The 16529-nt window shown below is 35.6% G+C and overlaps 1 protein-coding gene across 1 annotated transcript; it reads right to left on the reverse strand.

Moving 5' to 3' along the window:
* Positions 1-14547: 14547 nt before the first annotated feature.
* LOC143578086 (uncharacterized) lies at positions 14548-16310 on the reverse strand. Its single transcript, XM_077061751.1, has one exon. The coding sequence runs from the start codon at positions 15920-15922 to the stop codon at positions 14651-14653; it is 1272 nt and encodes a 423-aa protein (XP_076917866.1). The 5' UTR covers positions 15923-16310; the 3' UTR covers positions 14548-14650.
* Positions 16311-16529: the final 219 nt, after the last annotated feature.

Raw genomic sequence — 16529 nt, forward strand, 5'->3', positions numbered from 1 at the left:
TTTCCACTAGAAACAACGGTCCTGAGTGCAAAGGGGGGGCGTGTGATCATACTTTTCGAAGAAATCCATACACGTAGTATTTGAGCATGTAACAAGCAAAAACACAAGTCCATGATGCGAATTGTAGTTTGTAAATAATAAACAAAATAATTGCATTTTTATAAGATATATATACTACCCTCAAAATAGTTAAAAATGGTAAAAAGGGGGTGTGAGAAACTTACCTTTGAGATTGAAGATAACTTGAAATAATAACCGAAAGCGTGTTTAAGGAAATTGAAACGATCGAACATCACGAACTATAAATAAAAAGGAAATCAAAATTTAAAGACTGGGATTATAAAAGTTAAATAATATTAGTTTTAGAAATTAGGCACTATTTTAATATATATATATATATATATATATATATATATATATATATATATATATATATATATATATATATATATATATATCATTAACTTATGGCAAATGGGAACTTGGGTGTAACATCCCAATTTTTCGTTCGGATAATAATAATAATAATAATAAATATGATAGGATAAGTAGGCTTTTAGATTGACTTAATTATGGACCAAAAGGGAAAGATGGGCCTTAGGTCCATGGGCTTAAGGGAGTATAAATACCCCTTAAACCCTAATCCTTTTCATTATTATCAATCTCTACACCATAGCCTACACCTTAGAAAACACACACAACCCCGTCTTACAATCCGAACCAAGATCCAAAGGCGAGAACCCGAGCTTGTTGGTGCTAGATCGTCGTGACGAACCAAAGCAACATCAAAGACCAGCTCGTGTTCGTAGTTCGACTCGTTTACGGTACGTTTATATCGAGAACTTGTTCGTTTAGGTTTGAATTAGTCTAGAAATGATAGAACTGTGTTTGTATGGTAAAAACGAATCCAGCAAAGCTAAACTTACTGAAAATGGTTAAGATTTGATGGGTTAATCGATTGATAAACGAACCCGTAACCCTTATGCCTAAATCGCACCCTTAAAACACGAAAGTTTGGCTGACTTGATGGTTAGGGTTTGTAGGCGCTGGTCAGACGATTCCATTGATACCAAAATCGTGAGATTTGGTTAAGAAATGAAGGTTTAATTGCAGATCTAAGATCTGTTGACTAATCTGTGTTCTTGACGATTTTGACTTTGACCCTTGAGTCAAAGTCTGGATAAGAACTATGGGTGATTCGTTATGGGTGATTCTTTAGCTAGTTCGTTATGGGAGCTTAGCGAATCAGAGGGTGATTCGTTAGCTAGTTCGTTATGGGAGCTTAGCGAATCAGAGGGTGATTCGTTAGCTAGTTCGTTTTGGGAGCTTAGCGAATCAGAGGGTGATTCGTTAGCTAGTTCGTTATGGGAGCTTAGGGAATCAGAGGGTGATTCGTTAGCTAGTTCGTTATAGGAGCTTAGCGAATCAGAGGATGATTCTTTACCCAATTCGTTAAGGGCAAAGTAACGAACTAGGAGTTTAATATAAAGATAGAATGGTCCCTAGAATTAGAAAAGAATTATATAATTACATAACAGCCCTTGGAGTTTGGCAATTTATGAAAGATACCTTTAAAGGTTAATGAGTAACGATTAACTAATCGGTAATGATTCAATGAAGTAAAACCGGCTTAGACGCGTAAGACTGATTAAGTAGCAATGAGAGTGGCTAGAGTAGTATTTGATATTCAATTATTAAACAGTTAGACGCGCACAACTCGAGAAGGAGTAACTGTTAACAGAAGAAGTAGCTGAGATCAGGTGAGTTTCTAGCCCCATTCCTTGTTATGTTTTCGGGGCTGTGTGCATACTCAATGTGATGGTTAATACACTTACCCTATATTGGTAAATGTATGCCATGCATGATTTATATGTTATCTATATATGTCTTGAATGAGAATGAAAGCTTGTCAGTACGTGAACGATCTTCGGATATTGCACGTACTATCAGGTTAATAAAATAGATATGAATATTGTATGTAATATAAAGATGGTTTCTTGTTGGTACGTGAACGATCTTCGGATATTGCACGTACTGTCTGGGTATAAATATAGATATGAATATTGTATGTAATATAAAGATGATTGCTTGTCGGTACGTGAACGATCTTCGGACATTGCACGTACTGTCTGGTTATAAAATAGATATGAATATTGTATGTAATATAAAGATGATTGCTTGTCGGTACGTGAACGATCTTCGGATATTGCACGTACTGTCTGGGTATAAATATAGATTTGAATATTGTACGTGATGTAAAGATGATTACTTGTCGATACGTGAACGATCTTCGGATATTGCATGTATTGCCAAGGATAGCTATGATTGTCTCATTATATGGATATTAAGTGATAACTTATGTACAGAGTTCCCTATACGGATAATATACAGAGTGTTCCTTTAATGGAAAGTATAGTGTTCCTTTAATGGAAAGCCCCGTGTTTCTTTGATGGGAAGCATAGTGTTTCTTTAATGGAAAACCCCGTGTTCCTTTGATGGAAAGCATAATGTTTCTTTAATGGAAAGCATAGTGTTCATTCTATGGAAGTATATAGGATGTTCCTTCTATGGAGAATATACATATAGAGTGTCTTTCTATGGAGAATATAAATAGTAGGGAAATAGTAATAGTTCTTTCAATAGATATTATGTGACGTCCTCTTATGGATAATTATACAAGGTTAAAATATGTATGTATGTAATATATGTGTATGTATTGTATGTCGCCTGATTAACTAGAACTCACTTAGCGTAGCTGACTTTTAGTATGCACGCAGGTGAATATGATTAAAGAGCTAGCATGAGGTTGGCACATGGCATGAATCGAACGGCTGGCATTTGAAGATGGAAGAAATGATGTTTTAATGTGATGATTTATGTTATGGTTTTAAAGAAAAGATTAAATGTTTGTAATAAACAGTTACATTTTTATATTCCGCGAAAGTTTTAATAAACTCTGATTTGTAGAACTGTGTTTATGAGTAAATCCGACGCTAAAGTAGGGCTACCGGTAACGGGGCCTTACACTTGGGGATTTTTAATGAGTTTAACAAAAATGAATAAAGTTTGTATAAATCATTTGATGTTTATTAGTTGAAGAATGATTTGTAGATGAATAATTATAACATTTTAATATAAGATTTAATAACAATATTAATAGCAATTTATGATTAAACGTTCAGTTTTCCAAGTAACATAATTAGTTAATTTATTAATTAATTAAATTAAATGTTTTGCATGAATTATTTTAAAGAAATTATAGATATTAGTTTATGTTGTAATAAAATAAACAATAATTAGTTATTTAGAGAAATCAATTATACTAGGTCTATTATAAGAAATCTTTAATTAAAATCATTTTGTATGTATCGTCTTGTTAAAATAAAAATGTTTATAAGTTTATGATGATCAACGGATACTAACATCTAGATAATATTTATATTTGTTCTTGCAAAATAACTAGTTTTGACATAATATTTAGAAAATCAAAGTGTTTAGCTTGGATATCCATAATAATAGTGATTTCTTATAACAAAAATATAATATTTTTATTATAAAAGTATCATGACCATGAAGAATAAATTATGAACATTCAACATTAAATCAAAACAAAAACTATAAAATGCATGGAATCATAAAACTTACTTGTTAGTGCTTTCAATCTTAAGAAAATAGTGGATTGAGGTGTGAAAATAATGGAGGATTTGTTATCCTTTTATTAACTAATAGAAAAATAGCTTTTAATGACTAACAATTTATGACTCGCGGCTATATATGACTCGCAAATATTGTTATCATAAAAAAAAGGTCATGTTTTCTAAAAATTAAAAGATTTATATTAAAAATTAGTCATAAAATAAAAATTAAGTAAGGGTATCATTCAATCTAAAATCACAAAGCCCCTGCCATTTAAAAAACTAGGGTTTAGTTCTGCAGTGGCAGTCTTTGTATACTTCATCCAAAATTGGCTGTGACGTTGCCGGGTTCTAATTCGGATCCCTCGGTAGTTTCGTAGTTGTGTGTGGTGATTATGTTTAGTCACCGTCGTAGGTTCCATTGAGCATTCGATTATGTTGTTTGGGTATATGATAATTAGTAATTGAGGTTTTAACAACATGAATTGATTGGGGCTTTTAGGTGCTTTGTCCAGATCCTGCTTTTGTGTGTCTCGATTTTTGATTTGTTATATGCTTAGTTTAGTTTGGGGTTTTTCTTGGGCTAGGCTATGATGATTCTGATCCATTGTATGTGTTTTGCAGCTGTATTTCAGGTTGGGTTTCTTTTATGTATTCAAACAATTGAATTTGAGGTGATTCATGCTCACAATCAACCTATCCACGTCATCAATAGAAAAACCCCTCGCCATCTCTCCTCTGCAGATTCCCTTGCCAGCTTTCGATGTGGCGGTCATACCTTCTGTTCATTGCGATGAAAGTGGTGGTGTTGGTGGTAGTGGTGATCGACGGTAATAATCACCATCTTTTCTTTCAGTTCTACTGCATTTCACTCAAAATTTCGTTTTTTATCTTCAATTGTTACTAATTGAATTTTAGATTTTTACACCTACATTATTTTACTTTGCTTCCCAATTACCTTTTGTATTTTGAATTGAACGTGAATATGTTCATTTTTTAGGAGATGGTACTATGGCAGAGCCTTGGAAAGATATTCCATATGTTGGTAATCAGATTTCAAAGGTTTGATATTTAGCTATATTCCTTTATCATTCATCAGCCGGATGATTATTTCTAATTTACAGATGTTTAATTTTATATAGCTTTCGCTATCTAGGGAATACACAATCAGAACTTTAAAAAATTGTTGATGCTTATGTAAGAATATTGTCGTTGTTGTTTTGTGTTTTTGATTTTTTTAATAGGATTGGCATATATCTCTTTATATGTTGGCATATATACGGGGATCGTAACCATTACATATCCATCAGAAACATGGAACCAACTCAGCCCGCAGCAACGTGCGGGTATGATTTCTTGTTTCTATTTAATTGTCAAGTTTTTAATTACAAACATGTTTGTTTTAGAAACATGGAGTACCAAACATTTATCAGTAAAAAATTAATTTATTTGAAAGTTTTGATTTGTCATCATCTTTCTCATGCGCCATTTACTCTAGGGTTATTAATTGTAGTTGTGCATTTAACATTTGGCAATAGAAAATAGTTTTTTGAACTGATTTTATTAATTGTTTCTTACGTAGTTTACACATAATTGGATGGGAGTATGTAGTGAGGTTTGCAAAAGATCTTTAATTTGGTGAGTTCAAATACTTCAATTTTCCTTTTTTGCAATTCATGTTGATTGCTACATGACTTGTGGGGGTTTTTTTTTCACAACTGTGGATGGTGTAACCATTTAAGGTGAAAGTATTTAACTGTCATTTTAAGATATAATTTTGGGTGATGTGTATTCTAAAAAGTTTCAATAGCAAGGCCTGGATTCAGCAAACTGAGACTTGAATTCCAAAAAGATAAATATTGTAAGTACTAATTAAGGATAGATGTTTTCCAATGTTGGGTCTAGTTGATTACTCAATGAAGTATACAACCTTCAACTTGACTCCAAGTGAAGCCTCTTTGTTTTTTGCAGACTTGTAGTCTTGCACCAATTTCTTTAAACAAAAGTCGTAGAAATGCATGTGTACTAATCTGCACGCTCGCGCTAATCTTATCTGCGTGCACGCACAGATCTGAAGGACACGCACGTGCTGATCTGATTCGGGAAGTATAGAGTGTGGAGATTATATTTTAAACTTCATGAAGGAGATAGTTCGTGACGGACTTGACATACTTGTCAATAACAATTTAAGTGTAATTTACTCTTTTAATTATTGGTTTGTATTGGTTTGTTTTGATCGAATATGTTTTGACCTGACTAAGTTTGTAACCTTTTTTTTTCTTCTTAGGTTGGTGGAGGCAAAGAGGTATACACGGATGCGGATCTTGATGTGGTTCGTTGAAAATGGTCGAGCTATGCGGTTCAGTTTGTTTTCCGAGAATGATTTCTTGTATTGACGAAACAAATATTTTTTTGTAACATTTTGATGTAGGATGCTTAATTAAGAAATGAAATGAAAGGTTTATTTTGTATACTTGTGCCATTAATTTAAATATTAGTATGCAAAATAATAATAATAAAATAGTAAAATAGTTTTTTTTAAATAATACAATGACTCGCAAATTTGCTTGTCATAAATTGCAGTCATAAATGCGAGTCATAAGGCGTAAGTCATAAACGCGAGTCATAAAATGTGAGTCATAAAGGCGAGTCATAAAATGTGAGTCATAAGTTATGACTCGCGAGTGCGAGTCATAATTGATTTATGACTGGGCTATCAATGACTCGCGTTTGCGAGTCATCTGTACCCATTTATGACTCGCAATGCGAGTCATTAAAAGCCTTTTTTCTAGTAGTGATAGTGAAAATATGGAGTTGTTATGTCTTATGGAATTTATGAAAATTAATCATATTTAATATAATGAAAAACAAAAATTAAAACGGTTTAAAAGGTTTTCAAAGTGTTTTAACTCTTTTAATAAATTTTAATTAATTAAAACATTCATTGTTTTATTTTTATTAGTTAATTAAAAAAGACAACATATGAAAAAGATGGTAATAATAATAATCCAAGATTTATTCTAGTGATTTGCATGGGAAAAGTTCATGAACAAGTTATCTTGATTATGAATGTTTTAAATGAGTGTGCAATACAACAAGGGTGATAAAAATATATTTGCATAGAAATGATCACATAAAATATATGAAACGAAAATTGAGATTAATTAATAATATTGTAAAAATATATAAATTTAAATAGAACAAAACCGAAAATTTAAACTGGGGTCGGGTTTTCGGGTTTGAAAATTAACGAATGTTACATAACCCGTTTAAGGATTATATGGGTTTGGTTAGACCCATACTCGTGAATTTGGGTCAAATGCATGAGAAACCTCCATTTACAAATAAAATAATCTGGTGACTTGAGAAAACGTATGAATGTTTTGTTTATATATATTTGAGATTAACATATATGTACAAGACTCAAGATGGCTTTACATTTCAGTTTCATCCTTTTTTGACTTGTTAATAAGAATTCCACTATAAGCTATTATGAATTCATTCAAATTTTACAGAAATGTTGGTTGATGCATTTACCGAACACCTTATGTACATCTTACGATGTTAAGTTTTTATATTTCACAATTTGTCTTGTTATCTTAATCTATTCTTATATATTAAATCTCATCGTATTTGAGTCTTTTCTACATATTTTACCCATTAAAGATATTTTAAATTAATAGTAATCAAATGCCTTAATTTTTTATACACTTTTGTTGATTCTTTCCGATAGGCACTTTGAGAACTTTGATCCATTCTTTCATGGATTAATCATGTACAACCTTATATTTATGTATTTTATGCGGCATAACCTCCCTATCGCTTGCTGGCAGACTACCAATATACCGCCTTCCACCACCACTCTCTCGACTCTTATTATGGTTCCAAGACAACCCTAAATGTGAGTATTTTTCTTTAAAAAAATAAAAAATTCAAATTGTGTCTCTTTTTTTATCTAAAAGATTTCTTTGGGGCAAGCATGAAAGACTAAACATAATGACAATACTATAAATTACTATGCCATTTCATACTTCATACTGTCGTAGTGTGCTTGTGGACCATAAGCCATAAGATAGTGATCATGGGTATCATCCTGCCTATAGATACAAAAAACTGTTTGGTCATACGACAACACACATGGTATGTGATGAAAACATATGCTACGTTAATCGACGTTGCGTATTTACGTAATTTTGCTAGTTATTCGTATGCTTATTCACATAGGAATAAAGTCAAATACACGAGCAAAAATATATACACATTAATAGTTTTACATATCTTATTATGACTAGAACCATAATGATTCTCTACATTTATATACATGTACACAGCATCTATGAAGATAATTAGTTTTGTAATTTTCAGTTTTGCCAAAAGGCTTTTGAATCTGAAAACATCATGAAGCTCCTAAACAACAAAATTAATTTGAACATTTAAAAAGTTAATTATGCGTTCGGATATGTTGCCACATATGTATTGAATACTTAATTTTAATTTTATTTTATAATTAAGAGTGTATTATTATATTATATTTTATTTATAAGGTAATAATACACATGTGACGTAGAATTGAAAATTCGTGTTTTAGGTACTCGTACTTTTCAAATTTGGATAGCTCTGTTGCCTCATTCTGATCAAACTTTGTTTATATTACCCGGTCACGTTGGCTTCATAGTTTGGCTTGAGCGCTCCCTCAGGAAACCATATCGTCCGCTGCCGCTTGACTGTCATTGTGGCGTCACAAGAACATAATTCTCTGGCGTAACACGTGGTGGGATGAAAACCCGAGTGAGCTCGAGATTCGAACTAACAACCTCACAAGGGCTTAGCTCAAATCCTTCATTGTTACAAGTGGGAATCGAACTTTGGTATCTGCCAAAGAAACCAAGTCTTTCTACCACTTGACGACAAGTAATGGATTAGTTGTTGGAGATATATGTCAAACAAAACAATACACGAACGAGGGGTAAACGATAATGTGTTTTTTTTCTTTATAAAAATGAAAAATTAAATTTGTGTACTTTATAAGGTTTTGGCCTTCGGACTTTTAAGTCTTAACCTTTTATTTTACATCTTAATCGTTTTTATCATCTCACTAAAGTAGAAATCAAATAACACTGATGTGTTTGGAATATCCTTTTTATTTCTTTCTTTTTAATTTAAATATTACTACTGCACATTTTTCATTTATGCCACTAACATGCACCAATAACGCACGCTATTATTTATTTATTTGCTTCTTTATTTATTGTAACTTATAACTACTACCCTCTCATGTGCTCAAAAGTCATACCAATTGGGTAAAACAAACGTTGTCATTTTCTTAGTAATAACTGAAACTGCATTTATTATTATGAATTATGAAAGTTGTAATATTCCCCTGCTATCGGGTTAACCGTCAAGATAGTGGTTATAGTGTCGTTTTTTTGGTATTGTTTTATACACAATATTCATATACTATTCAACAAAAATGTTTTCAAAACTAAACTTACAACACAACACAAATGTTTTCAAAACCAGATCGAATGATAAACCGTTTGTTTTTGGTACATTGGTTGGACTGGATTTAAGAACTAGATAACACCAATAATAATAATAATAATAATATTATTATAAAAATTAAATATTTAAAGGTACTGAATTTAAAGTTAACTTCGTTTATGAATTATGATCCATATATCTAACATGTATAAACAAGAATATTGCTAGAGAGAGAGAATGAAGGAGTAGTTCAATTTTGAATGGTTACCTTTTCAATTGGTAAAAAAATATCCAAAGGAAAATGGTTTGATCACTATTTTAGATACCGTTCGCTATTTGATACATTATTGTAGCAACCTGGAGTGTCTCGTCGAATGGCTTGCTGTGCCATAACGCATTTAAGGCATGTGATGAGTATCAATTATGAATTGGTTATAAAGCTTTAAGCTCTGGACATTTTGTGTCATTCATATGTTGTTCTTCATGAGGATGAAGCATCATTGGTCTGGAAGACAACAATTTCACCATGTGAGCTCCTGATAACATGCTTTTCTAGGCTTGTTTGTTTCAGTTATTTGTTAATGAAGACTAAGATTGGTATAGATGATATTACGACACCATGTGTTCCTTGTCTAGCATGCCTTTTTTAGGTATAAATCTAACACCGTACCTATTTTTTCGTCGACCAGACCAAAGGATACCAAAAACATTAAAAAGAAATACCAGTAATAATGATGATGTTCGGTGGGTATCAGTTTGGTATGACACCAAGACGGTACTGGTATCACCATTTGGGATATTATCAGTCAATGGTGTAAAATTCTTCCTATCTTTGCATTCTCAGATAGAGACATGCCGGAACATTGTAAAAATTTACCTATGTACTAAACCGAAGAGAAAATTGGAGCAAGCAATCGTTTTAACAACATGTTGGTGCCTACGGAGTCATGTAAAGGTTGTAATAACAAAGTCTTGAATAACAAAAACATCTCAGTTTCCGGGTTCGTGGAGGAGATAAAGACTGTTGGCTACTTGTGGTAAAGAATGGACCAAAATCTCAATTGTTAAATGTCTCAATGATGTGATTTTAAATTTTGTTTCATTTCTAGTAGTTACTTAAGTCATGTCTACACCACAAGAAAAGTCTGTAATATAAAAGTCACATTGATTTTCACCATTTCATTGACTACTTTAATGATGGTGTTCAAATTGTATTTGATATCCCATTAATATTTGACTAAACTCAAAACTGTTTGACAAGTGTAAGGATGTTCAAAGTCTTTAGGCTGAGGGGTGTGGGGCTTCAGCGGGGGCGCGAGAGCCCCTCCGCTCGCGCCCCCAGGCGCGAGCACCACACCACCGAGGCGCGAGAGAGGCGCGAGCGCGGAAAACAAGGCGGGCGCAAGGTGGGTCGCGGGTGAGGATGGGCGTAAAGGTGCATGGGAAAGTGTGATCTAGCCGTTGGAAAAGTGCAGGTTGGTCGGAAAACTGCTACGACAGATTTTGAACGTAACTATGTGATCGAACTAACACGATCAATATGAGATTAACAACCGGTTCATCGGAAAAAGTGCAGGTTGGTCGGAAAGGTATTGTTTTGTTGTTGGGTTTCATATCGGTTCATCGGAAAAAGTGCAGGTTGGTCGGAAACCTTCTTTCAAAGGTGGCGGGGTGGGTTATGGAGTGAAGATGGTAAATCAAGGGTATTGTTTTGTTGTTGGGTTTCATATCGGTTCATCGGAAAAAGTGCAGGTTGGTCAGAAACCTTCTTTCAAAGGTGGCGGGGTGGGTTATGGAGTGAAGATGGTAAATCAAGGGTATTGTTTTGTTGTTGGGTTTCATATCGGTTCATCGGAAAAAGTGCAGGTTGGTCGGAAACCTTCTTTCAAAGGTGGCGGGGTGGGTTATGGAGATTAGAGCTGCACAAATCGGGTACACCTTGAAAACCCGAACCGGTTCGGAACCGGTTTTTTTCAACCCGGGTAGAGAATGACACCGGTTCCAGTCAGGAACCGGTTCGGTTCCCGACCCGAACCGATGCGAACTTTTAAGAACCGGGTAGGGTATGAACCGGAACCGGTTTTTACGTAAAAACCGGTTCCACCGGTTTTTTTTGAAATTTATAAATTAGAGCCGTTAGGAACCGGTTCCAACGGCTATATAGCCGTTTTTGACCGTTGGAACCGGTTTTTTAACTATAAATAGGGTTTTTTAACCGTTTTTGACCGTTTGACCGTTCAAACACGTGACTGACAGACAATAGTACAATTCTTCTTCGTCGAAACAAATAATTTTACCAAAACAAATAATTAGTCGAACAAGTTACAAATAATTTTACCAAAACAAATAATTACAACTCTTCTTCGTCTTCATTCTCTTCACCCTCGTCTTCGTTATCGGAAGAAACCCTGTCCTCCGCCTCCTCATCATGAATATGACGCTCGATTGGTATTTCGTCTTCAAAGTTCGACTTGTGTTGTACACGATCCACCGCATCCAAATGGTCCTTTAGGCAAATGCAAACCTCTAGAGACTCGGGAGTTAGTTTTGTTCTTCGCATAGATAACACCCTCCCACTAAGAGAAAAAACCGATTCGGAAGCAACCGTTGAGGCTTGTACGGCAAGCAAATCACGAGCCATGGCGGATAGAATGGGAAATTCGTTTTGTTTACCTTTCCACCAAGCCAATAAATCAATATTGCGAATTTCGTCTACCATTGCGCCCTCAACATAGTTTGCTCCACTATATCGACCAAGTTCGCTACTTGGTGTGTTTCCTCTTTGCCTCTTAGATGCGGATTCACGAATCCCATTCATCAAGTTTATAAGTGGGTCATTGCACGGCCTACCACTTGTTGTTTTTTTCACAAAAGACGATCTCGTGCTTGGACCGTACATTTGAAAATAGTGGTCATAAAGGTCTTGAAGATTTTTGTTGAACTTGTCCTTCGCTTCCGTCGACAACTTCGGGTCAATCTCGTGCATACCTAAGTTGTCGAATATTTCCTCAATCGTTGTTTCAACCCCATTAACATTCCAATAGGGGTTTAATGCGGCGGCACAAGTAAAGACCGGCGGTATGATTTCAAAATATTTTATGAACTTTTCTTTCATCACCGCAACAATATTTTCGAAGAGTTTGTTCTTCTCCGCAAAGCTTTTAAAAACACAAGACATATAGTACAATTCTTGCAAAACCCAACAACTAGTAGGGTAATAGACTCCCGATAATTTTGTTGTTGACTTTTTGAACACGTCAAGATACTCCAACATATAACCGACTTGGACCCAAACACTTTCCGGAAACATATCGGCCTCGCGTTGTTCAACAAGATTGTTATGAAAAGCTTGTAAAGTTTGGCGTTGGCCAAAAGCACACTTTAACATATGACAAGTTGAGTTCTAACGGGTTGGAACGTCCCAATTCGGCCCCAAATACTTTCTTTCCACCGACTTGCAATAGTTCTTATATTCAAGATGTCTTCTTTTACCACTTTTGAAGACATCTTGTAACATAAGTCTAAAGTATTTTAAATCATCACAAATGTGTTCATTGTCAAGACCTACTTGAACAACCAAGTTGATGATATGTGCAACACATCGGACATGAAAAAAATCCCCGAAACAAGGTGGTGAATATTTAATGATAAATTTTTCAGCCGCCTTAGTATTGTTTGAAGCGTTGTCAAACGAAATCGAAAATATTTTATTTCTCAAGTTGTAAGTCGTTATAACTTCATCAAGTAATTCAAACAATTTTTCGGCGGTATGTGGGAACGGGAAGTTTTCAAAAGCGATGGTGCGTTTCATCAATTGCCATGTCACCGGATCAACCCAATGAGCGGTGACACATATGTATGATTCGGGCAACCCGTGTGGTGCCGACCAAACATCGGTAGTTAAACTAACCATGGCTTCTAAAGAATGAAAAGACTCGATTAACTCTTTTTTAGCACACTCCCACAACTTGACACAATGACGTCTTAAGGTAGTACGACTTACATGTGTGTATCTCGGTTGTAGAGTTTCGCGAATCAACGACGTCAACTCCGGGTCATCAAAGTGGTTAAACGGCAAACCTCGTTGAATAACGAACTTTGCCATTCTATCTTGAACTTGAGTCGTGTTGTAACGAAATAGTGTACCATCTTTACCCAAGTCAATTTGATCGGTCGTGCCAATCCCTTTCAACGCCTTGCAATATGGCTTCTCGATGTGCTTTCTCAAAGTAGAGTTGGAATCCTGCTTTAATATTGAACCACATAGTTTGCAACGAGCCTTTTGATAACCTTCGTCATCCACAATCAAATCCCAATTCTTCCATATGTCTTGGTTGCGGTTATGGTTGACTACCGTAACAACCCTTGGGTCCTCCGTAACAGGAACGGGGGCAACAAAAACACCCTTCTTAGCCTTTTGTTAGTTTTTTTGATGGGTGCCATAATAATATTTTGTTGGATGGTCGGGTAAAGGAACGGGTTTGCTAAAGGAGTAGTATTTTAGTTTGTTTTTGAGTTTGGTGGTGAAACAAGTAATGGAAACAAGTTATATATAGGTTTGGCCCAAAAACCGGTTCCAACGGCTATATTACCGTTGGAACCGGTTCCAACGGATATATTGCCTCAAAAACCGGTTCCAACGGCTATATTACCGTTGGAACCGGTTCCAACGGCTACTTGGTGTCTAAAAAACCGGTTCCAACGGCTATATTACCGTTGGAACCGGTTCCAACGGCTAGTTTGACTTTTTGTTTGACCCTTGAAAAAAACCCGGTGGAACCGGTTTTTCCGGGTACGACCCGAACCGGTTCCAAATAAGAACCGGGTAGGAACCGGGTTGGAACCGGTACTGAAATATATATAGTAGAACCGGTCCCGATTTTCGGGTACAAAAATACCCAAACCGGGTATTGTTCCAACCGGGTTGGAACTGGAACCGGTTCCGGTTCGGTTCCACCGGTTAGGTTCCGGAACCGGTTTTTTTTGTACACGTCTAATGGAGATTATAATAGCAAGGGGTATTTTTTATTTATAAAAAAATAAAAAAAAAATCCGCTGGAGCCCCTCCACACCAGGGCCAGGGGCTCCAACGGGGGCTCCAACACCCATCTTATCCAGTTTCTTTCTCTGCCACACGTCACAATATTATTGGCTGGAGCCCCCACTCGCGCCCCCCACACCCCTTAGCCTTACATATCAACTTTTCTATCAAATCAACCACACTCATAAAGTCATAATTATATTATTATGGTGCTTCAAGCTACCCAAAAACCTATCAGGATTCAAATAAGCCACTTCATAATTATGTTATGAACTACTCAAAAAACCTACCAATGATGCAAAAACTCGCATATTCCCGACAACAACCTGTCACAATAATGCACAAACTGCAGTCACTAATCAGTAATTAACAGGTGACGCTAAGACGACACAATTTCATACTTCGATAACACAAAGATCACCTAACCAAAACCAAAAAATGAAAAACAAAATAAGTTATTTTTAATCATCCTTTTTATTTTCTAATCGAAACCTTATTGATTAAGATCTGCAGACATCTCCTTACGCTTCAACTCCAACGCCATTTGATCATTCTCCATCTTCATCCTCTCGTTTTCCATTCTCATCATCTCCAACTCGTTATCTTTCTTCCTTTGAAACCGTTGCCACTTAAACCGCTCTTTCTCTAACTCCAGCATCTGAGCTTGAATCTGTATCTTCTGTTCTTCTAACTGTATCAACCGATTGTTCACCCACTGATCCTGCAACATACTCGATTTCCCACCTTCTTGATTCACATCCGGCTGCACGTTTTTCACCTGAAAATCATCACTTTGTTTCACCCTTTTTGAAGATCCGTCACCATGGTGATGATGATGATCATAATATTCATCATGGTCATCCAAGTACGGATCTTGATCATCTTCATCGTCTTCAACATTCTCATGGTCATCTCGAGCTCCAAGAGCTAACCTTAACGAGTGTTGTAGTTCAGGATCGGGAGGAAGATGTAACCGATTCCCGTTATGATACGAACACATTTCTTCATAATGCAAGTGTTTCGAGCTCAATATCTTTCTAACTTCTTCTTTCAACTTATCGGAAACACGATCCATTACTTCAAGAAGTGCAGGGTTTTCAACCACCTCACAAGACGTACCTCTTCCTAGAATCTCGTTCAACCGCTTGTACCGTTTATTCAAATCGTTAAACTTATCTTCACACTGCTGAGGCGACACAAAGTGACCCCGCTCAGCCATAACTTTAGAAATCGATTTCCACTTACCCTTTTTCTGTAAATTCGAATACTTTCTTCGCGACCCGCCACCAAACTCAACCGAAGCATCTTCACCTATATAAGAAACCGCAGTTATCAAAAGCCGAACCATCGGATCGTTCCATTTGACCCGGTGCCACTGTGAGTTATTCATATTCACGTTTACGTTCACGTTCTTGGCTCGGTTTTCATCATCATGTTCATGATCATCCTCATCACTCACAACACCGGTTCGCCTTTCACCTTTATTAAACTCCGCTAACGAAATCGTCTGATTATGACGGTTGCAATCTTGGATCGTCTGTATCCGAAGAGGGAAATTCTCGTGAACCGAACCAAGCATCATGGATTGTTCTCTAGTTAATTGAAGGTTCGGGTTCGGGTTCGGGTTCGGGTTCGGGTTCTGATTATGATGATGAAGGTTCAAAGGGTTGTTTTGTAATTGATGATGAACTCTCATGGAGCTTTGTAAATCGAAAGCTCCTCCGGAACCCGAAATCATATTACCGGATGATAAATTACTCTCCATTAACAGATCAACCCAAATAATAATAAAAAAAACCCTAATTTTGTTCTTCAAACATGCAATCAAATTCAACTACAATAACACCACATTCAAACCCAAAATATAAAATTGAAGCTGATATCGATGAATCGATCAAAACCCATCAAAACCCACAAATTAATTGAACAGATGATCGGGAATATTGAACAAATTAAGCAAAATCAAAGGCTAATTGAATGCAATAGAGTAATTGGGTACACAGTGTTCATATTCATATAGAAGGACTTACGATGATTATTATTATGATGATGATGAAGATGGTGATTAAGACGATGAGAGATCTGTGAATGATGATGAAATTGGGGTTTTGATTTTGAAGGTTCAATGAATTAAGGTGGATGGTGGGACCAGAAATATATAGCTCCAACAAAGAAGCGTAAAAGGGTGAACAAAGCCAAAAAGGGTGACAATAGCAACAATTTCATGGGAAACCGAAACCCAAACCGAAACCGAATAAGTGGGAATACTGGTTTACTGATTGAATTGGTTGAATGCCGAGTAGAATAAGATGAACGTTATAAGGGTTTTAAAAAGTGTTTATGTATTAATGGAATTTATAAATAGTATGTTG

This window comes from Bidens hawaiensis, unplaced genomic scaffold (genome assembly GCF_021521415.1).
Source record: "Bidens hawaiensis isolate Kalapana, Puna unplaced genomic scaffold, B.hawaiensis_p1.1 tig00029012_1, whole genome shotgun sequence".
NCBI classification, from domain to species: Eukaryota; Viridiplantae; Streptophyta; class Magnoliopsida; order Asterales; family Asteraceae; genus Bidens; species Bidens hawaiensis.